The sequence below is a fragment of the Puma concolor genome, chromosome E1 (genome assembly GCF_028749965.1).
Source record: "Puma concolor isolate L17-30 chromosome E1, mPumCon1.1.hap2, whole genome shotgun sequence".
Classification (NCBI taxonomy): Eukaryota; Metazoa; Chordata; class Mammalia; order Carnivora; family Felidae; genus Puma; species Puma concolor.
The window spans coordinates 17,516,488-17,540,945 of NC_141680.1; the positions used below are offsets into that span (position 1 = coordinate 17,516,488).

General features: G+C 36.7%; 1 protein-coding gene across 15 annotated transcripts in view; it reads right to left on the bottom strand.

Moving 5' to 3' along the window:
* The window catches only part of EFCAB5 (EF-hand calcium binding domain 5), a 182,483-nt gene that overhangs the window by 111,295 nt on the left and 46,730 nt on the right, over positions 1 to 24,458 (bottom strand). For 13 of the 15 annotated variants that reach the window (XM_086686407.1, XM_086686401.1, XM_086686403.1 and 10 more), the window contains one exon: positions 21,495 to 22,071. The exons of the other annotated variants lie outside the window; for them this stretch is intronic. In XM_086686407.1, the coding sequence (XP_086542533.1) occupies positions 21,495 to 22,071 (577 nt within the window). The remainder of the gene's footprint in view (positions 1 to 21,494; positions 22,072 to 24,458) is intronic. 15 annotated transcript variants of the gene reach the window in all.

Genomic DNA, 24,458 nt, shown 5'->3' on the forward strand with positions numbered 1-24,458 from the left:
CCACTTGCACTCTGTCTCTCTTTCAAAAAAAAATAAACATTACAAAAAATTTTTAAATGAATCAATAGCTTTATCTGGTAAATCCTAGGAATTTCTGGATATCCTGGATAGTCTTATTCCAGGACCACCACACCTTGTCATGCATTGTGACAGATATCCAGCCCCAGCTGGAGTGAACTTGACGTAGGAACTTCAGTCTTTTTTTTTTTTTTCAACGTTTATTTATTTTTTGGGGGGGACAGAGAGAGACAGAGCATGAACGGGGGAGGGGCAGAGAGAGAGGGAGACAGAATCGGAAACAGGCTCCAGGCTCTGAGCCATCAGCCCAGAGCCTGACGCGGGGCTCGAACTCACGGACAGCGAGATCGTGACCTGGCTGAAGTCAGACGCTTAACCGACTGCGCCACCCAGGCGCCCCGGAACTTCAGTCTTTTTAACATCAGGAATGTCTATGCCACTGAAGTAGGACCACAGACTCATTCACCATCAAGTTTCAGGGTGTGTGTTTGAAGGATATTAGGATAACATTCAAGGAGACCATGATTTCTCAGTCTGTAAGAACTTGAATTTCTAAGTACTTAATAAGGGGATATATACATATGCAACAAAGTGTGGCCTAGAGATGGATAGGAAACTAGTAATATATAAACATTGTTATTATGCTTCGGGTTGAACAAAAGTAGAACCCACTTGATAAAGTCCTACCACACACCATTGGCTATAATAGTCATTCAAATGCTATAAAAACACATTTTCCCTATCTATCCACTCACTTTTGGCATAATCTGTTTTACTGGATTGATAAACTATGATATTCAGTATGAATTGACAAAATGATTGATATTAATAATATCACTTGTGGGAGAAGCGCCCATGGGATTTCCTAGCTTAATATAACCATAAGAGTTTGGCTGGGTAAAAAGGTGACAGCTGGTGTGGCGTATGAGCAGACAGACATCTGTCTAGGAAGTCACTGTCTCCTGGCAACCAAAGAAGATCCATATCATTCCTTTAGTCTTGCCAAGTCCTAGTGACTGGTGTATTGTAAGCATGAGTTAGACATTTTGGGTTTTTTTTTTTTGAAACACAAAAAGTAAGTACTTTGAAGTAAACCATCAAACCTTTGCAGATACCAGATTCCAATAGAAACATACACAATGGGTGCTGTCATATGGTCTGCATAAGTTCTTTGAACACTATACAACGAGTTAATTCTCAGGGAATTACTGACTAAAACATTTTTTAAATTATTAAGTAAAATAAAGAGTGCTGTCTCTTTTCCTTTTAGTTTTTACTTGGCTTATATGTATCCTTAATGCTTGAGCATTTATCCTGACTTACTTTTCTCCTTTATGTAGCTGTGGTAGAGAAAGTAACTCTATGAAATAGTTTGTCATGATTCTTCTCTTTGTGCGTTAAATGTTCCATTGTTACTTCATAAGGCTAATAAAGAGTTGTCAAAGGGAAAATGCACAAAAGGTATCTCAAGGTGCTGCACAGACCCCACACTGATTATGCAATAAGCAAAGGATGTAAGAATCTAAGATCGTTACCAAGCCAGAACCTGGTAGGCATCACTATAATTGCCACACAGGAAAAGATCCAACTTTTTGCCTTGGGTCTCTTATATCTACTTCCTAGTTCATTTGAATTCTCATCTACGCTCAGGACTATATATCAGGACTGGTAGAGAAAAGTGAGGACATTTACAGTATAATAGGCCCTGCTTCTCTGGAATAGTAAAAATCTAGCATTAATAGTCTCTGTAATTTTTAAAGTTTTTTTTTTAATTCCAGTTAGTTAATATACATCTCTGTAATATTCCTTTACCGTTTAAATTTTTTTATTTTTAGAAATATGATATAGTAAAATTGACCTTTTTTGGTACATAGTTTTATAAATTTAAACACATACATAAACGTGTAACCATCACTATAATCAGGCTATTGGAAGTTCATAATCCTATTTTAAAAGCAAATGCTTTTCATTATCAGTTCACAATAAGGCAGTCGTGACTTATAAAATATGCATTCACAAGCACAGGAGGAATCAAGAGTCAGAGGGAAAAGATACTGAAAGAAAGATGTTAAAAGAAAAGAAAATCTGAAGGAAAGCAAAAGGACAGAAACCTAACATATCAATTTTGCAAAATTACACACAAGAATTAAAGTCCACTTCAATTCTTTATCTGTTGTTCAGAAACCCTGATGAAAAGCAATAAGGGTATATTGCATATGTAAAACTTACAAACAACAGTGATATTTTATTTTTTAGTTAAGTGGCTACCACTATAAAAATTGTTCCAAGTCAGTAAGGAGCGTCTTCTCTATCTATTGTTCTTGGGCACCAAACAGAGACGAATCCCTTTTTACCCAGGGAAGTAGTGAGATGAAAACAATTTTGGATCTAGTTGAGGCAAATGAATGCTTTAACATCATCACCAGAAGATAAAGTCTTGACAAACCAAACAAAAATTTTATTTGTCTTTTTTCTTGAATATAAATAAGAAAAACTCTCATTCCTAAAATAAATGGACTTCTCCAAAACTCTGTAAGATGACCTAAACAATGATATAGTTTAGAGAATTTAAAAGCAAGACTGTTTTAGCTAAGATTCCTGTGTTTCCAAGCTTTAATGAATAGATATTGTGCTGTTGTAAAAGTATGTCAAGGATTTCTGAATATTCTGCAGATGCCTGACACTGTCATATGTTGGCATATAGATCTTGAATTTTTGCAGAAAGAGATAAAGCCCTACTCCTGACAATCTAGGCAAACAAAGCATCTATGATTACTTTAACTCTTTCATGAAATTCCTACAGTATTGCTCCAATAGAAACTAGGGCTCTTATCAACCTTCAAATGACCCTAAATATTCAAACTCTCAATTCAAGAAGCATCACCGAAATAAACTCTGTTGTGTTGTGTCATTTGTTGGCAATGAGACCTAGGCCAGTGTCCAAGTGCGCCCATTACTATTCTTATTATAGATATTGATAAATGACTAGTTTTATGTACTGATTGAGATTTACATATCCCTAACAGGAGGAAGGATTTGTCAATGTATTGACTTACAGCCTTGACACCAGCTCTCAGATTTTAAGTATTTTTCATGGTAATTGATCTAAATACAAATCTAATTTATTGCTTTGCAAGAACAGATGGTGAACAGAAATGTTCTTTAAGCTAGTTATTAAATTTAATGACACTGCCCCCTGCTGCTGTTGGAAGTTTTCACTAGTACTAAAATTCCCTTAATTTGGTTTTTCTACATAATTGGTTTTGAAACTTTTGTCAGTGTGTAGAATGACCTTCTGTGGAACTTGTTTTCAATGCATCCCTAAAGGTTCTGGTTCAGAAGATCTGAGGAAGAAGCTAGGAATCTGCACTTTTTTACCAAGCATCCAGGTAATCCTGATGTCATTCTTAGGCAACAACACTCTGAGAAAGACTGTTTGAACTGAAATTTAAAATGCCATGTCCACCTATCAAATAAAACAAAAGAAGAGTTCTGTACATATCTCTTACTTTATTCTAGAGGAATATATGTACCCAATTTCAAAAGAATTGTTATTCTAAAGCTTCTGATTAGTTCCTTACCCTGTAGGAAGAATACTAAAACAAATCACAAGGAATTTTAGATTCTTTTATAAATTTTAAGCAATCCCTATCAAAATAACACTAGCATTCTTCACAGAGCTAGAATAAACAATCCTAAAATTTGTATGGAATCAGAAAAGACCCAGAATAGCCAAAGCAATCTTGAAAAGAAAACCAAAGCTGGAGACATCACAATCCCAGACTTCAAGCTGTATTACAAAGCTGTAATCATCAAGACAGCATGGTATCGGCACAAAAACAGACACACAGACCAATGGAATAGAATGGAGACTCCAGAATTGGACCCACAAAAGTATGGCCAACTAATCTTTGACAAAGCAGGAAAGAATATCCAATGGAAAAAAGACAGTCTCTTTAACAAACGGTGCTGGGAGACCTAGACAGCAACATGCAGAAGAATGAAACTAGACCACTTTCTTATACCACTCACAAAAATAAACTCAAAATAGATAAAGGACCTGAATGTGAGACAGAAAACCATCAAAACCCTAGAGGAGAAAGCAGGAAAAAAACCTCTCTGACCTCAGCCGCAGCAATTTCTTACTTGACACATCTCCAAAGAAAAGGGAATTAAAAGCAAAAATGAACTATTGGGACCTCATGAAGATAAAGAGCTTCTGCACTGCAAAGGAAACAATCAACAAAACTGAAAGGCAACCAACGGAATGGGAAAAGATATTTGCAAATGACATATCAGACAAAAGGCCAGTATCCAAAATCTATAAAGAACTCACCAAACTCCACACCCAAAAACCAAATAATCCAGTGAAGAAATAGGCAGAAAACAAGAATAGACACTTCTCTAAAGAAGACATCCAGATGGCCAACAGGCACATGAAAAGACGCTCAATGTCGCTCCTCTTCAGGGAAATACAAATCAAAACCACACTCAGATACCACCTCACACCAGTCAGAGTGGCTAAAATGAACAAATCCGGAGACCATAGATGCTGGAGAGGATGTGGAGGAACAGGAACCCTCTTGCACTGTTTGTGGGAATGCAAACTGGTGCAGCCTCTCTGGAAAACAGTGTGGAGGTTGCTCAAAAAATTAAAAATAGATCTACCCTATGACCCAGCAATAGCACTGCTAGGAATTTACCCAAGGGATACAGGAGTGTTGATGCATAGGGGCACTTGTACCCCAATGTTTATAGCAGCACTTTCAACAATAGCCAAATTATGGAAAGAGCCTAAATGTCCATCAACTGATGAATGGTTAAAGAAATTGTGGTTTATATACACAATGGAATACTACTTGGCAATGAGAAAGAATGAAATATGGCTTTTTGTAGCAATGTGGATGGAACTGGAGAGTGTTATACTAAGTGAAATAAGTCATACAGAGAAAGATAGATCCCATATGTTTTCACTCTTATGTGGATCCTGAGAAACTTAACAGAAGACCATGGGGGAGGGGAAGGGAAAAAAAAAGTTAGAGAGGGAGGGAGCCAAAGCATAAGAGATTCTTAAAAACTGAGAATAAACTGAGGGTTGATGGAGGGTGGGAGGGAGGGGAGAGTGGGTGATGGATATTGAGGAGGCACCTGTTAGGATGAGCACTGGGTGTTGCATGGAAACCAATTTGACAATAAATTTCATGTAAAAAAAAAAAAGCTTCTGTACAGCAAAGGAAACAATCAACAAACCTAAAAGGCAGCCGACATAATGGGAGAAGATATTTGCAAATGACATATCAGATAAAGGTTAGTATCCAAAATCTATAAAGAACTTATCAAACTCAACACCCAAAAAACAAATAATCCAGTGAAGAAATGGGCAAAAGACATGAATAGACACTTCAAAGTTTATTGAAGATAGATAACCAGATGGCCAAAGAAAATATCCATATGGCCAACCAACACATGAAAAAATGCTCAACATCACTCATCATTAGGGAAATATAAATTAAAACCACAATGAGATACCGCCTCACACCTGTCAGAATGGCTAGAATTAACAACTCAGGAAACAACAAATGTTGGCAAGGATGAGGAGAAAAGGGAACATTCTTGCCCTGTTGGTGGGAGTGCAAACTGGTGCAGACATTCTGGAAACCAGTGTGGAGGTTTCTCAAAAAATTAAAAATAGAACTACCCTACGACCCAGGAATTGCACTACTAGGTATCTATCAAAGGGATATAGGTGTGCTTTTTCGAAGGGGCACATGCCCCCCAGTGTTTACAGCAGTGCTATCGACAATAGCCAAAGTGTGGAAAGAACCCAAATGTCCATGGTCGAATGAAGGCATAAAGAAGATGTGGTATCAGTGATCAAAAAGAATGAAATTTTGCCATTTGCAACAACATGGATGGAACTAGAACGTATTATGCTGAGCGAAATGAGTCAATCAGAGAAAGACAAATATCATATGATTTCACTCATATGAGGAATTTAAGATACAAAACAGATGAACATAAGGGAAAGGAAGCAAAAATAATAATATAAAAACAGGGAGGGGGACAACACATAAGAGACTCTTATACAGAGAACAAACAGAGGGTAACTGGAGGGGTTGTGGGAGGGCAATAGGCTAAATGGGTAAGGGGCATTTAGAAATCTACTCCTGAAATCATTGTTGCACTATATGCTAACTAACTTGGATGTAAATGTGAAAATAAATAAATTATTAAAATATAAATAAATATATATTTATTTTTATGTTTTTATATTATTTATTATTATATTATATATGTAATATATGTTATTATATATTATATAATTATTATATATTATAATTATATTATATTAAATTATATTTAAATTAAATTAAAATTAATTAAAATATATTAAATATATTATTATATTATTTTACATATATATGTATATTAAGTATATTATGTATATTTAAGTATAGGCATGCCAAAAGACATTCAGAGGAAAATATGAAGATTTAGGAAGAGAATCAGAGTGTCTTATTTGTTTGTTGTTGTTCTTAGTTTGTTTTTTCAGATCTGGAAGAGAGCTAGATGTTATCTAGACCAGGGGTCAGCAAACCAAGCCTAGCGCCCAAATCTGGTCTGCTGCCTGGTATTTTATCACTCAAAAGCTAAGATGGGCTGTTACATTTTAAAATAGTTTTTAAAAATCAAAATAAGAATAATGTGTTGTAGAATGGTAGAAAATCTATGAAATTCACATTTGGTATTCATAAATAAAGTTTTCTTGGAATATAGCCATGCTTACTCATTTACCTATCGTGTATAGCTACTTTTGTACTACAACAGCAAAATTGAGTAGTTGTGACTAAAGTTGCCAGGCAAAAAGCTTTTAATTTTTATGTAATCAAATTTATCAATAATTTCACAATTTTGGGGTGCCTGGGTGGCTCAGTCAGTTAAATGTCTGACTTCAGCTCAGGTCATGATCTCACAGTCCGTAGGTTCGAGCTCCGCATCAGGCTCTGTGCTGACAGCTTGGAGCCTGGAGCCTGCTTCGGCTTCTATGTCTCCCTCTCTCTCTGCTCTTCCCCCACTTATGCTCTCTCTCTTTCTCTCAATAATAAATAAACATTAAAAAAATAATTTCACAATTTTGAGTCGTGGTGAAAAAGGTTTTTCTCTGGTAATAAAGGGATTTAACCCCTGGTTTCTTCTAGTTTTTGTATGGTTTCATTTTTCACTTAGTAGGATACATATACTTAGTAGGATATGTTCTATGGATAAAAAAGCTGCAAATAAATCTAAAACATCATTTAGTAGGGACGCCTGGCTGGTTCAGTCCGTTAAGTGTCCAACTTCAGCTCAGGTCATGATCTCGTGGATTGTGGGTTTGAGCCCCACGTCAGGCTCTGTGCTAATGGCTCAGAGCCTGGAGCCTGCATCAGATTCTGTATTTCCCTCTCTCTGTGCCCTTACCCCACTCTCTGCCCTTACTCCTCTCTCTCTCTCTCTCTCTCTCAAAAATAAATAATAATAAACATTAAAAAACATTTTTAAACATCATTTAGTAGCTCTATCATTAGTAGGATTATTACCATTGTTATTTTTAAGTTATTTTACGTAAATTGTAGGATAAGACAACTAATTCTGTCAATGTTGTTAGGAGCCAAGATTGTCAGTAAGAAAAAAAAAGAGAGCTACAAATATAAACTCAAGGATAGGTAAAAAAAAAAAAAAAAAAAAAAAACAAAAAACAACAACAACCCTGCAATATTATATTTGATATGAAATGATCAGTATTTACTCATTATTTAAAAAAATTATACTTGTTAACCCTAAAAGAGCCTAAAGCAATATGATACAATATTTTTGAGCATTCCTAGCTCTCAGATGAGTGATCCCCATTAAAAGGAACTAAGAATCCTTTTAAAAAATGCATGAAGCTTCCAAAGACTAAAGGAGTAATGTTGGAAGAACACAGGGGCCAAAGTTGGGTCAAGCTGAGGATCAAGTCGGTAAAGTGTCTGACTTCAGCTCAAGTCATGATCTCATGGTCCATGAGTTCAAGCCCCATGTGGGGCTCTGTGCTGACAGCTCAGAGCCTGGAGCCTGGTTCAGCTTCTGTGTCTCCCTCTCTCTCTGCCCTTCCTGCACTTGCTCTCTGTCTGTCTGTCTCTCTCTCCGTCTCAAAAGTAAATAAACATCAAAACAAAATAAAAAATTAACTATAATGGATTAAAATACATTGAATATATATTAAAATCAATGTGTCCATTATGATACTCAAAAGGAAACTTTCCCCCAAAAGGGAAAACAATCTTTCAAATTTGCCCCTCCAGGTGACTATTGATAGATAAATAGGTAGACACATAGATACACAGAGATACAATATACAATACTCTGGAAATCTGTAATTAAAAGGAAAGAATTAAACATTAATTTTGTCTTACTAGTAGGAAGCATATTTCAATGTAACCAAATACATAGCAATCAAATGTGATTTATTGTAGGGATTCCAATGGCTCAAAATTAGGAAACCTATTAATAAAATTCATCATTAACAGGTCTAGGGTGAAAATCAAATGATTATCTTCACAGGTGTTGAAAAAGTGTTTGACAAAATTAACAGTCTTGAGCTTTAAAAATCACTCTATAAAGGAGTTAGAAAGAGAAGAACAATCAAAACACAAACCCAGCAAAAGGAAGGAAATAATAAAGATTGGAGCAGAAATAAATAATATAGAAGCTAAAAAAAGAAAAAGAAAAGCTTTTCTTTTCTCTGCCATAATGGTGTGTGCAGTTGAGTGTTCTTTCCATATCTTCTCACAAGACTTTCAGGATCAAGCAATTCTTGGCCAAGAAACAACGCAGAATCTTCCCATTCTTCAGTGGAATCAGATGAAAACTGGTAATAAAATCATGTACAACTTCAAGAGGAGGCATTGGAGAATAACCAAGCTGGGACTATAAGGGATCACACATGAGATGGCACACATATTTATGCTACATGAAGCGCATGTACTTGTATCTTGGGACTCTGTAAACATTGCTGCTACCTAAACAACAGACGTGTTTTATCCAGGGAAATGAATTTCTCTTACTATGCTTCAGTAGGTTGCTTCGGTAATAAATATGTGAGACCTCGGTTTGAAAAAATAAATGAATTTTTAAAATTTAAAAACAATATAACAGATGAAACCAGGAGCTGGTTCTTTGAAAAGGTCAACAAAATTGGGGGTGGGGGAGGAGTTAAAATGGTAGAGCAGTATGGAAACTCTGAGCTTGTCTCATCCCTGAAATGCAGCTAGTCAGCACAAAACCATTTGAGCACCTAGGATATTGACCTGAGGACTAACACAACAATCTGCATAACCTGAGCCACAGAACTTGGCAGGTACACGGTACAGAGAGGTAAATTGTGGGAGAGAAAAGCTGTGGAGTGTAGGGAGCCATTTTTGTGGAGAGAGGGCAGAGAGAGAAAGAGAATTGGGGAGAGTGCAGCACAACAGTGTCATGCAGGAAAAGCACTCTCCCCAAAAGTAGATGGAGAGAAAGAGAGAGAAAGAGTGAAAACACTCACAGGGGACTGAACAAGAAATCTGTGCCCTAAAACCTTTGATGGGGAGAAAAGAGAGGGTTTCAATACTACCTGGATTCTATAAACAGTGGAGCACAGAGTCTGAAGGTTGGGAGCTCAGTGCCTGGTGGTGCTCTGGTGAGGAAGTAGGGTGAATCCCCAGGAGCAGGCAGTGTGGTCTGCGGGGGTCCATGTGCCACATGGGGAGGAGTGGTTCCCCTGCTTGGAGTGAATTTGGTAGAGAGGATACAGCCACCCTGTGGGCAAAGGTCCCAGCAGACAACAGAGAGCAGCCACATTTGCTGGTATTGGAAGATGCCAGGGTGTGGTGAAACCTGGCACTGGCTGTGTGTTGTGATTTACCATACTCTCTGAAACTCTGCTGCTGTGTGATCACATGAACGTTTTCTGGGGCAAGCCAGCATCCTGCCATTGCTCAGTGAGACCCTCCCTCAAAGAGCTGGCTCATGTCCAAGCCACAGGGGTCTCTGAAGTGTGGGGTTTTGAAACACTTCCCCATCTGAGATAAAACTCTGGAGGGAGGTGTCACCTGGCTGGTGACAGCTTGGACACAGATAGGGTAGAGGTGGGGAATGGATGGAGGCCTGAGACAAAGGAGGGGTGCTTGATCTTGGGTCAGTGAGAATGTCAAATTCCTGCACCAGAGACTTTGGGGTTGGCTGAAGCCATTTCTACTTCTGTGCATGCACATGCCTACTGCACTGATCCACCCCAGTAAGCTAAGCAGCGCCACCTAGTGGAGAACAGAGCCATTACACTAAGTACCACTCCACTGTGCCCTCCAAGCACATGCCCCACAAGACCAGCACAAGTCACTCCACCTGCTTAGTGTATGGACTATAGAGGGCTTCATATCAGTTCTAGAGGAAACTAGATATAACTTCATTTGGGTTTCATTCTGTTTCCTGGTTCAGTTATTTGTTCGTTTTCTTTGCTTCTGTTTTTGCTTAAATTGTTTTTTTTTTTCTTTATTTTCTTTCTCTTTCTTGGATTCAGAAAGAACATGTTATTTTTTATTTATTTTATTTTATTTTTTATTTAAAAAAATTTTTATTCTATTTTCTTTATTTCATTTTATTCTATGTATTTTTTTAATTTTTAAAAATTTTCTTAACTTTTTTTCTTACCTTTCCCTTTTTTCTCTATTCTATCAAGCTTCTTTCAACAAGCAGATGGAAACACACCTAGGGTCTAGCTACCTTTATTTGATTTATTTGTTTTGTTTTTTAGCTTTAATTTTTTATTTTATTAATTCCTCTGCCCTCCAGAATGACAAGAAGAAAGAATTCACCCCAATAGAAAGAATAGGAAGAAATGATGGCAAAAAATTTAATGAACACAGATATAAGTAAGATGTCTAAACTAGAATTTAAAACCACAATTATAAGAATACTAGATAGGGTTGAAAAAAGAATAGAATATACCATATAATCCCTTTCTACAGAAATAAAATAACTAAAATCAAGGGAGGCCAAAATTAAAAATGGAATAACCAAGACCAGTCTTGAATAGATGTCGTGTAAGCAAGGATGGATGAGGCAGAGAAGCGAATCAGTGATATAGAAGATAAAATTATGGAGAATAATGAGACAGAAAAAAAGAGGGAAAAAAAGGCAAAAGATTACAATACAAAACTTAGAGAACTCAGTACTTATTAAAAAGGAATAACACCCATGGGGTGCCTGGGTGGCTCAATCAGTTAAGCGTCTGACTTCAGTTCAGGTCATGATCTCACGGCTCGTTAGTTTGAGCCCCGCATCTGAGCCTGGAGCCTGCTTCGGATTCTGTGTCCCTGTCTCGCTCTGCCCCTCCCCTATTCATGCTCTCTCATTCTCTCTCTGTCAAGAATAAACATTAAAAAAAAAATTTTTTTTTAAGGGATAACATCAGAATCATAGGAGTCCCAGAACATGAAGAGAGAGAGAAAAAGTGGCAGAAGGCTTATGTGAGCAAATTATAGCAGAAAACTTTCCTAATCCGGGGGAGGACACAGACATCAAAATCCAAGAAGCACAGAAAACGCTCATTAGATTCAACAAAAACTGACCATCACCAAGGTGTATCATTGTCAATTCACAAAATACACAGGCAATGAAAGAATATGAAAGCAGCAAGGAGAAAAAAGTCCTTAACCTACAAGGGAAGACAGATCTTGTTCACAGAAACTGTCCACAGAAACTTGGCAGGCCAGAAAGGAATGTCAGGATATATTCAACATGCTGAATCAGAAAAATATGCAGCCAAGAATTCTTTACCCAGCAAGATTGTCATTCAAAATAGAAGGAGAGATAAAGAGTTTCCTAGACAAGCAAAAACTAAAGGAGTTGTGACCACTAAACCAGCCCTGCAAGAAATTTTAAAGGGGAGACTTTGAGTGGAGAAAAGACAAAACAAAACAAAAGAGACCAAAAGCAACAAAGACTAGAAAGGACTGAGAACATCACCAGAAACAGCAACTCTACAGGTAACACAATTTCACTATATTCATATCTTTCAGTACTCACTCTAAATGCAATCGATCAAAAGACATATGATATTAGAAGGGATAAGAAAATAAGACTCATCTATATGCTGCTTACAAGAGACTCACTTTAGGGATGCCTGGGTGGCTCACTCGGTTAAGCATCTGACTTTGGCTGAGGTCATGATCTCATGGTTCATGAGTTTGTGCTCCACATCAGGCTCTGTGCTGACACCTTAGAGCCTGGAACCTGCTTTGGATTCTGTGTCTCCCTCTCCCTCTGCCCTCCTTTGCTCATGCTCTGTCTCTCCCTCTTTCAAAAATAAATAAAAAAAATTTTAAAGAGACTCATTTTACACCTAAAGACACCTATAGATTCAAAGTAAGGGGATAGAGAACCATCTATCATTCTAATGGACATCAAAAGAAAGCCAGAGTTGCCATACTTATATCAGACAGACTAGATTTTAAAATAAAGACTAACATGAGATGAAGAAGGGCATTATATCATAATTAAGGGGTCTATCCACCAAGAAGATCTAACAACTGTAAATACTTATGCCCCCAACTTGAGGTCCCCAAATATATAAATCAATTAATCACAAACATGAAGAAACTCTTCAATAATAATAATATCATAATAGTAGGGGATTTCAACACCCCACTTACAGCAATGTACAGATCATCTAAACACAAAATCAACAAGGAAACAATGGCTTTGAATGACACACTGGACCAGATGGACTTAACAGATATATTCAGAACATTTCATCCTAAAGCAGCAGAATACACAGTCTTCCTGAGTGCACATGGAACATTCTCCATCATAAATCACATACTGGATCACAAATCAGCCCTCAACAAGTACAAAAAGATTAAGATCATACCATTCATATTTTCCAAACACAACACTATGAAACTTGAAATCAACCACAAGAAAAAATTTGGATAGACCATGAATACCTGGAGATTATAGAACATCCTACTAAAGAATGAATGGGTTAACAAGAAATTAAAGAGGAAATTAAAAAGTACATGGAAGCCAATGAAAATTAAGACAGGACAGCCCAAAACCTCTGGGATGCAGCAAAGGCGGTCATAAGAGGGTGGTGTATAGCAATCTAGGCCTTCTTAAAGAAGGCCTACACAACCTAAAGTTACACCTAAAAGAGGTGGGAAAAGAACAGAAAATAAAGCCCAAAACCAGCAGAAGAAGGGAAATAATAAAGATCAGAGCAGAAATCAATCATATAAAACAAAACAATAGAACAGATCAATGAAACCAGGAGCTGGTTCTTTGAAAGAATTAACAAAATTGATAATTCCCTAGCCATATTAATCAAAAAGAAAAAGTAAAGAACCCAAATAAATAAAATCACAAATAAAAGAGGATAGATCACAACAAACACCACAGACTACAAACAATAAAAAGAGAATATTATGCGCAATTATAGACCAACAAATTGGGAAATCTAGAAGAAATGGACATATTGCTAGAAACATATAAACTACCAAAACTGAAACAGGAAGAAATAGACCATTTGAACAGACTCATAACCAGTAAAGAAATTGAATCAGTAATCAAAAATCTCTCAACAAACAAAAGTCGAGGGCCAGATGGCTTTCCATGGGAATTCTACCAAACATTTAAAGAAGAGTCAACACCTAATTCTTTTGAAACTGTTCCAAAAAGTAGAAATGGAAGGAAAACTTCCAAATTCATTCTATGAGGCCAGCAATACCTTGATTCCAAAACCAGATAAAGACCTCACTACAAAGGAGAATTACAGACCAATTTCCCTGATGAACATGCATGCAAAAATTCTCAACAAGATACTACAAACCAGATCCAGTAATACATTAAAAGAATTATTCACCATAATCAACTGGGATTTTATTCCTGGGATGCAGGGCTGGTTCAATATCTGTAAATCAATGTGATACATCACATTAATAAAAAAAAGAAAAGGATAATAATCACATGATCCTCTCAATAGATGAAGGAAAAGCATTTAAACAAAATACAGCATCCTTTCTTGAAAAAAACCCTCAAGAAAGTAGGGATAGAAGGATCGTACCTCAAGATCATAAAGGCCATATATGAAAGACCTGTCACTAATACCATCCTCAATGGAGAAAACCTGAGAGCTTTCCCCCTAAGGTCAAGAACATGACAAGGATGTCCACTCTCACCACTACTATTCAACATAGTGTTGGAAGTCCTAGCCTCAGCAGACAATGCAAAGAAATAAAAGGCATCCATATCAGCAAGGAAGAAGTCAAACTTTTACTCTTTACAGATGACATGATACTGTATGTGGAAAACCCAAAATACTCCACCAAAAAACTGCAAAAACTGATCCATGAATTCAGCAAATCACAGGATATAAAATCAACATACAGAAATCAGTTGCATTTATATACACCAATAATGAAACAGCAGAAAAAGAAATCAAGGACTCGATCCCAGTTACAATTGCACCAAAAACCATTAGATACCTAGGAATAACCCTAACAAAAGAGGTAAAAGGTCTATACACTGAAAACTATAAAAAGCTTATGAAAGAAATTGAAGAAGACACAAAGAAATCGAACAACATTCCATGCTCATGGATTGGAAAAACAAATATTGTTAAAATATTGATACCACCTAAAGCTATCTACATGCAATTCAATGCAATCCCTATCAAAATAACACTAGCATTCTTCACAGAGCTAGAGCAAACAATCTTAAAATTTGTATGGAACCAGAAAAGACCCAGAATAGCCAAAGCAATCCTGAAAAAGAAAACCAAAGCTGGAGGCATCACAATTCCAGACTTTAAGCTGTATTGCAAAGCTGTAATCATCAATACAGTATGGTACTGGCACAAAATCAGACACATAAATCAATGGAACAGAATAGAGAATCCAGAAATGGACCACAAATATATGGCCAACTAATCTTTGACAAAGCGGGAAAGAATATCCAATGGAAAAAAGACAGCCTCTTTAGCAAATGATGTTGGGAAAACTGGACAGCCACATGCAGAATGAACCCAGACCACTTTCTTACACCATACACAAAAATAACTCCAGATGGATGAAAGACCTAAATGTAAGACAGGAAACCATCAAAATCCTTGAGGAGAAAACAGGAAGCAATCTCTTTGATCTCAGCCACAGCAACTTCTTACTCAACATGTCTCCAGAGGCAAGGGAAATAAAAGCAAAAATGAACCATTGGGACCTCATCAAGATAAAAAGCTTCTGCACAGCAAAGGAAACAATCAGCAAAACTAAAAGGCAACCGACGGAATGAGAGAAGATATTTGCAAATGACATATCAGATAAAGGGTTAGTATCCAAAATCTATAAAGAACTTATCAAACTCAACACCCAAAAAAACAACCCAGTTAAGAAATAGGTGGAAGACATGAATAGACACTTTTCCAAAGAAGATATCCAGATGGCTAACAGACACATGAAAAGATGCTCAACATCACTCATCATCGGGGAAATAAAAATCAGAACCACAATGAGATACCACCTCACACCTGTCAGAATGACTGAAATTAACAACTCGGAAACAACAAATGTTGGTGAGGATGCAGAAAAAGAGGAACCCTTTTTCACTGCTGGTGGGTATGCAAACTGGTGCAGCCACTCTGGAAAACAGTATGGAGGTTCCTCAAAAAGTTGAAAATAGAACTAGCCTATGACCTATAGACCTATAGACCTATGACCTATAGAACTAGCCTATAACCCATCAATTACACTACTAGGTATTTACCCAAAGGATACAAGAATGCTGATTCAAAGGAGCACATGCACCCCAATGTTTATAGCAGTACTATCAACAATAGCCAAAGTATGGAGAGAGCCCAAATGTCCATTGAATGATGAGTGGATAAAGAAGATATGGTGTGGGGCGCCTGGGTGGTGCAGTCAGTTAAGCGTCCGACTTCAGCCAGGTCACGATCTCGCGGTCCGTGAGTTCGAGCCCCGCGTCAGGCTCTGGGCTGATGGCTCAGAGCCTAGAGCCTGTTTCCGATTCTGTGTCTCCCTCTCTCTCTGCCCCTCCCCCATTCATGCTCTGTCTCTCTCTGTCCCAAAAATAAATAAACGTTGAAAAAAAAAATTAAGAAAAAAAAAAAAAGAAGATATGGTGTGTATATATATATATATATATATATATATATATATATATAATGAAATATTACTCAGTGATCAAAAAGAATGAAATCTTGCCATTTGCAACAACATGGGTGGAATTGAGGGTAAAATGCTAAGCAAAATAAGTCAGAGAGAGACAAATATCATATAATTTCACTCATATGTGTTATTTAAAAAACAAAATAGATGAACCTAGGGGAAAAGAAGCAAAACTAATATAATAACACACAGAGAGAGAAACCATAAGAGACTCTCAAATACAGAGAACAAACTGAGTTGCTGGAGGCATATTGGGTGCGCGGGTAGGCTAAATGGGTGATGGGCATTAAGAGGGCCACTTGTTGGGGTAAGCATTAGGTGTTATATAAAGTGATGAATAACTAAATTCTATTCTTGAAATCAAAAAAATGTTTTTAATTTTAAAAATAACAATAAAATAGATAAACCCACAGAGATTTTCATAATAAAAAAAGAAGATGTCAACAAAATTGATACTCCTCTCATTTTAAAAAGAGAGGACACAAATAAACAAAATTACTAATGAAAGAGGAGAAATAACAACCAACACCACAGAAATACAAACAATTCTAACAGAATATTATGAAAACCTATTTGTCAACAAATTAGACAACTTGGAAGAAATGGATAAATTCCTAGAAACATAAAACTTACCAAAACCAAAGCAGGAAGAAATGGAAAAATTGAACAGACCAATCACCAGTAATGAAATTGAATCAGTAATCAAAAAACTCTCCCAAAACAAAAGTCCAGAACTAAATGGCGTCACAGGTTAATTCTACCAAACGTTTAAAAAGGAGTTAAAGAATATCCAATGAGAACAAGACTGTCTTTTCAACAAATGGTGTTGGGAAAACTAGACAGCAACATGCAAAAGAATGAAACTGGACCGCTTTCTTACACCACGCACAAAAATAAATTCAAAATGGATTTAAACCCTAAATGTGAGACCTGGAAACCATAAAAATCCTAGAAGAGAACACAGGCCATAACTTCTTTGACATCAACTGTAGCAACTTCTTTCTAGATATGTCTCCTGAGGCACGGGAAACAACAACAACAAAAAATACACTAAAAAAGCTTCTACACAACAAAGGAAACAATCAACAAAACTAAAAGGCAACCTATGGAATGGGAGAAGATATTTGCAAGTGACATATCCAATAAAGAGTTAATATCCAAAATACATAAAGAACTTATAAAACTCAACACCTAAAAAATAAATAATACAATTAAAAAATGGGCAGAAGACGTGACCAGACATTTCTCCAAAGAAGATATCTAGATGGCCAACAGACACAAGAAAAGATGCTCACCATCACTCATCATCACGGAAATGCAAATTAAAACTACAATGAGATATCACCTCACACCTGTCACAATGGCTAAAATTAACAACACCAGAAACAACAGGATATGGAAACAATGAGGATATGGAGAAAAGGGAACCTGTGTGCACTGTTGGTGGGAATGCAAACTAGTGCAGCCACTGTAGAAAACAGTATAGAGGTTCCTCAAAAAGTGAGAGATAGAACTACCCTACAACCCACAAATTACACTACTGAGTATTTACCCAAAGAATACAGAAACCCTAATTCAAAGGGATACATGCACCCCAATGTCTATTGCGGTATTATTTGCAATAGCCAAATTATGGAAGCAGCCCAAGCATCCATCAATTGATGAATGGATAAAGAAGATGTGTTATATATATAGAACGAAATATTCTTCAGCCATAAAAAGAACGAAATCTTGCCATTTGCAATGATGTTGATAGAGCTAGAGAGTATAGTGCTAAGCAAAATAAGTCAGTGGGAGAAGGACATATTCCATATGATCTCACTCATATGTGGAATTTAAGAGAAAAATAAGCAAAGAAAAAAGAGAGAGAGAGAGAGACAAACCAAGAAACAGACTCTTAACTATAGAGAACAAATTAATAGTTACCAGAGGGGAGGTAGATACACTTATAAATAATAAAATAAAAATAAAATAAAATAAAAAAATCACTCTATAATGTAGGAATTAGGCACACTTTTCTAATGTAATAAAATATAGCTTTTTTGGATCCAAATGGAGTAGAGTTATGACATTAATATATAGTTTTAAAAAACTGGGGGCGCCTGGGTGGCGCAGTCGGTTAAGCGTCCGACTTCAGCCAGGTCACGATCTCGCGGTCCGTGAGTTCGAGCCCCGCGTCAGGCTCTGGGCTGATGGCTCAGAGCCTGGAGCCTGTTTCTGATTCTGTGTCTCCCTCTCTCTCTGCCCCTCCCCCGTTCATGCTCTGTGTCTCTCTGTCCCAAAAAAATAAATAAACGTTAAAAAAAAAAAAAAAACAAAAAAACAAAAAAAACTGTTCATGGTGAGGTACTGATATAAAAATCATCCTTACCAAAGTCATAAACAAGACAAGGATGCCCATATCATCACAATTATTTAACATTGTATTGAAAATAATAGCCAACATAACAAGCTAAGAGGAAGATATTAAATGTATACAAGTATAAAAATTGGAAAAGAAGGAAAACTCCTATTATTTGCAGATAATATGGTTGCCTCACTAGAAAACCCAAATAATCAACTAAAATTATTCTATAAACAGTTACACTCAGTAAGGTAGTAGTGTATAAAAATATACAGAATTTAATAGATATAAATAGAAACTACATATAAATAGAAAATGTAATAAAATAAAAAATTCCCATTTACAATGGGAATAAAAAATAATAAAATAACTAGTAATAAATTTAACAAGAGATGTAAGCCTAAATGAAGAAAACCAAAACTTTAAGACAACAATGATAGATACAAAATAAGATGAGCAAATGAAAAGACATGTGTTTTCAGAAACACATCATTATTAAAGACATTGATTTCCCCTAAGTTAAAAAATAAATTTAAACATTTCAATAAACATTCCTATAAGGTTTGTTTTTCTGTTCTTTTTTTTTTTTTCAAGTAGGTGAATCAACCCTAAAGTTCATATTGAAAAGTAAAAACACTAGAGGGGCGCTTGGGTGGCTCAGTCGGTTGAACGTCTGACTTTGGCTCAGGTCATGATCTCACAGCTCGTGGGTTCAAGCCCCATGTCAGGCTCTGTGCTGACAGCTCAGAGCCTGGAGCCTGCTTTGGATTCTGTGTCTCCCTCTCTCTCTGCCCCCCCCCCCCCATTCATACTCTGTCTCTGTCTCAAAAATAAACATTAAAAAAAATTTTTTTAAAGTAAAAACACTAGAATAAAAGAAGAATAAATAATAAGGACCAGCACAGTCAGATTTATTGAAATACAGATCTTCCTTGACTTATGATAAGGTTTTGTCACATAAACCCATCATAAGTTGAAAATATCCTAAATTGAAAATGCATTTAATACACCTAAACTACCCACCATCACAGCTTAGCCTAAGCCCACCTTAAATGTGCTCAGAACACTTACATTAGTCTACACTTGGGCAAAATCATCTAACACAAAGCCTATCTCATAAAGTGTTGAATATCTTGGGGCACCTGGGTGACTCAGTCAGTTGGGTGTCTAACTCTTGTTTTTGGCTCAGGTCATGATCTGCAGTTTGTGAGTTCGAGCCCCACACTGTCAGTGCACAGCCTACTTAGGATTCTCTTTCTCTCTCTGTCTCTTTCTCTGCCCCTCCCCTGCTCATGCTCTCTCTCTCTCAAAATAAATAAACTTTAAAAACATATTCATTATCTCATGTAATTGATTGAATACTGTACTGAAAGCGAGTAACAGAATGGTTGTATGGGTACAGAATGGTTATAAGTGTATGTATGTAATGCATGTAATGTAATGTATGTAAGTGTATGATATGTGTGTATGTAACGTATGTTAAGTCTATGATGTATATGTATGTAATGTATGTAAGTGTATGATACCATGAAGGGTATCATGGTTACATGGCTGACTGGGAGTTGTGGCTCAGTGCTATTGCCCAGCATCATGAGAGAGCATCATACTGCATATTGCTAGTCCAGGAAAAGATCAAAATTCAAAATTCCAAGTACAGTTTCTACTGAACACATACCACTTACGCACCATTGTAAAGTCAAAAAATCCTAAGTGTAAATTGGGGGCTGTCTGTATACTTAAAAGTCTCAATGATTCAAGCAGTGTGGTGTGGTGCATGAACAGGGAGATAGTCAGAGGGATAGGATAGAAAAACCCAGAAATACACGCCAAAATATGCAGGAATTTAGTAATAAAATTTCATCTCAAAACAGTGGGGCAAAATACACTATTCGACAGTTGTTGGGATCACTATGTAACCATTTGGAAAAGCAAAAAGTTGGATTCATATCTACATCTTATATTAGGATAAATTCCATATGGATCAATACTTAAAATGGAAACTAAAATATTAAAACTCCAGAAGAAAACATGGGAGGATTCTTTTAATATCTTGAAATGTAACAATGACTCTAAGTCATAAAATGAAAGTAAATAAATTCAACCACATAGAAATAATATCTTCCGCATGACAAAAGATAAATAAAAACAGAAGAAAGTATTTGTAACTCAGATGCTCTTATATAAAGGAAGAAAATTTAGAATCCAAATTTGCATTTGCTTCTGTATGTATAAAGAAACTGGAAAAGAATCCACTGAAAATGAAGAACACTAGTTATTTATGGCAGAGGTGGAGTATTGGGTACAAGGAGGATAAGAATGGATGAGAAACTTTTCACTGTATAACTATTAATACATTTTGAATTTAAACCAGGTGAATATGCTGCCTATCTGAAAAGTTAAATTTTTAAGAAGTCCCTGCTCTCCTGTAACTTACTTTCCAGTGCAGGGAGACAGATGGTAAACAAATAAATATATACTTTGGATCATAGTAAGATAACTAAATCCGCAAATTCAAGGAATTTATTTAATATGCTTCATTAATCTTCATAGTGCCTCATAAATAGTGAAGCACATACTAGCAGCTCAATAAATACTTTTTGAATATTTAAGTCCTATTTGTATGATTATGTTATTATTCTACTTCCTTTCAATGAAAGGACCTAGATCATCAACTGAAAATATAACAAATTATGGGGAGCCTGGGTGGCTCAGTTAAGCAACTGACTTCAGCTCAGGTTATGATCTCATGGTTTGTAAGTTCAAACCCCACATTGGGCTTTCTGCTGTCCGCGCCTTTCTCTGCGCTTTCTCTGTCCCCTTCTCTCTCTCTCTGCCCCCCCCTTCTCATGCTTGCTCTCTCTCTCTCAAAAAAAAAAATTACATATATCAAACTGTACCTGTTGCCAATAGTATTGGGAACATGTATCTTCAGTTCTTCCGTGACATCCCTCATCACCCTCTGATAACCAGACATTCCTGAGTCTTTGATATAATAAGGATTGTTTCTCATTAAATATTCCCCCAAATGATTAATTGGATCAAACTTGGTTGTAATATCAGCTTCTGCCCAAAGTTTCTTCTTTTCCACTTGCATTAACATTTTTTCCACTCCAGGAACTAAGGTGGGTAGAAGTTTGTCAAGCAAATATGCACGAGTTTTAAGTGTCATGTTTTCAGTATTAAACCACTCTTTGGCCAAATTATTCCTAGGGAATTTTTTTTCAGCCTTTTTTTCTAGTTCTTTCTTCAGATTATCCTTATTTATTATTTTCTGCTGCATTGCCTGGGCTCTTGCCTCCACTCTTTCGTAAAAATTTTTCTTCCATGGCTGTTCTAGCTTTGAATTCAGTACATCTGGATCTAAGTTGAAAATCACTTTGGCAGGTTTTCTAACCACAAAATTCTTTGAGACATTAGTGTCAGAGTCCTTTATTAAATCAGTTGAGGCTTTTGTTTGCTCTTCCAAGTGTATTTCTGAGGAGGAAAAAAAAAGTGAAATGTAAGAAATACTAGAAGTAGATTTTAATCTATGTTACTTTAGAATATTATTTTTAAAAAGTTTTTTTTACATCTATTTACATGGTGTATTCAAACACAACTGAACATAACAGAAAATCAGGTAACTGTGACTTTAAGCATAAGGACATTAATTGTTGACTTAATCAGATGTCATTCAGCAGCTCACTGTTTTTCATTAAGTACATAGCCTGCTTCAATTGTTCTTTATTAATTTTTTGTGCTTATACCTGAGGCTCATGAGATAGCTATTGTAGCTCCCAGCATCCTTTTAAAGGAAGAGATTTGAGAACAAAGGGGATTTTTCCTCTTATGGTTCTGTTTTATTATATAAGAATAGAATACCTCAGACTTGCTACTCTAAGATTTTCCTTTATATTTCATTGGCCTTATTAAGTTGCATGTCTACCCCTAGACCAGTAACTGGTAAAGGGAAAGAGAATTACTATGAATAATTTTGACTAATCATAAGTTATTCCTTCATGTTAGGGGTTAGAACAAGTTCTCTGGGGGCACCTGGGTGGTTCAGTTGGTTAAGCGCCTGACTCTTGGTTTCAGTTCAGGTCATGATCTTACCATGTGCGTGAATTTGGGCTCTGCACTGTGCAGAGCCTGCTTGGGATTCTCTCTCTCTCTCTCTCTCTCTCTCTCTCTCTCTCTCCTCTCTCTTTCAAAATAAATTAATTAATTTAAAAAAAGAAGAAGTTCTATGCTATCAAGTGATTTCCACCTGCTACAGAATTGAGGTTTAATTGTCAGGCAAAAAGGTGAGTAAATTTCTGCTGAGTAGGCAGTGAAGAGAGTCTACTCTCTCTTGAAGAGAGGCTTGTTATTTCCAGCCTCTTCCAGATTTTCATTTTAAAAATGCAATGTGGGTGCCTGGGTGGCTCAGTCGGTTAAGCGTCCAGCTTTGGCCCAGGTCATGATCCCGCACTTCGAGGATTCAGGCCCAGCGTCAGGCTCTATGCTGACAACTTGGAGCCTGGAGCCTGCTTCAGATTCTGTGTCTCCCTCTCTCTCTGCCCCTCCCCTGCTTGCACTCTGTCTCTCTGTCTCCCAAAAATAAATAAATATTTTTAAAAAATGTTTAATGCAATATGGAGTGGGGCACCTGGGTGGCTTAGTTGGTTAAGTGTCCAACTTTGGCTCAGGTCATCATCTCACGGGTCGTGAGTTTGAGCCCTGCATCTGTCTCTGCATTGACAGCAGACAGCCTGCTTTGGATCTTCTGTCTCCCTCTCTCTGCTGCTCCCTCTCTCTGCTGCTGCTGCTGCTGCTCTTGCTCTCTCTCTCAAAAATAAACATTTTTTTTAAATCTTTAAATGCAATATGGAGATATTAGACCAAGAGAGTAGAGTAAGAACAGGCACTTACATTCCCTATCTACTAAAATACCTAGAAATGACTAAAAAGTGTGTGTGTGTGTGTGTGTGTGTGTGTGTGTGTGTGTGTGTGTGATATAAACATGAGAAAACTGTCAATCATGGCAATTATGAAGGGGGTCTTCAGTAGTCAGAACTTTTGAACTTTTCTGAAAAATGTAAGATAGGGAGAATCAGATTGATTGATAAAACTATAGGATTAAAAAAAAACAAGAGAAAATCACTGTGAAATTGGGGGGCAACTTTGAGGCACCCCAAGTTTAAAGGATGTGGATATGGGTAGCAGGGGAATCACTGACCATTTGTGTACCTTCATCCCCATTTGAGCTAACCATCAGGCATCAGAGGTGTTCACCCCTGTATTGGGACAAGCGGGTTTGGGCTAGAGAGGCAGGATAATGCCTCTACATAGAGACAAAATGAATTGCTGACAGACTTCACTATTTAAAAATAAACAATAATAGTTTATTTTAAAAAAGAAACTAGGGGTGTCTGGGTGGCTCAGTCCATTAAGCATCTGGCTTAGGCTCAGGTCATGATCTTTAAAAAAGAAACTAAATGAATCAAAAAAAAGAGAAATCACTTGGGAATGAAAGAGAATTACTGTTGCCAACAAAACCGTCAATACATTGACTTGAAGATCAGAAAATACTGAACAACTAACGAGCAAACTGGAATGCTAAGCCAAAGCAGATAAAAAAGGCAAAGAGAAAGGAGGATAGATCCAGAACTTTTAATATTCATATTATACAAGTGTTCAATGGAGTGAGTCAAGAGTATAGAGACAAGGAAATATTCAAAGAGATAATGCAAGAAAATCTTGTAACCCTGAAGAAAGAAACAAATCTTGCACTTTAAAAGGCCTACCAAATGGAATTTCTGTTTGGAATGATGAAAAATTGCTGGAACTAGATAGTGGTGATGATTGTACAACATGTGAATTTACTTAATGACACTGAACTG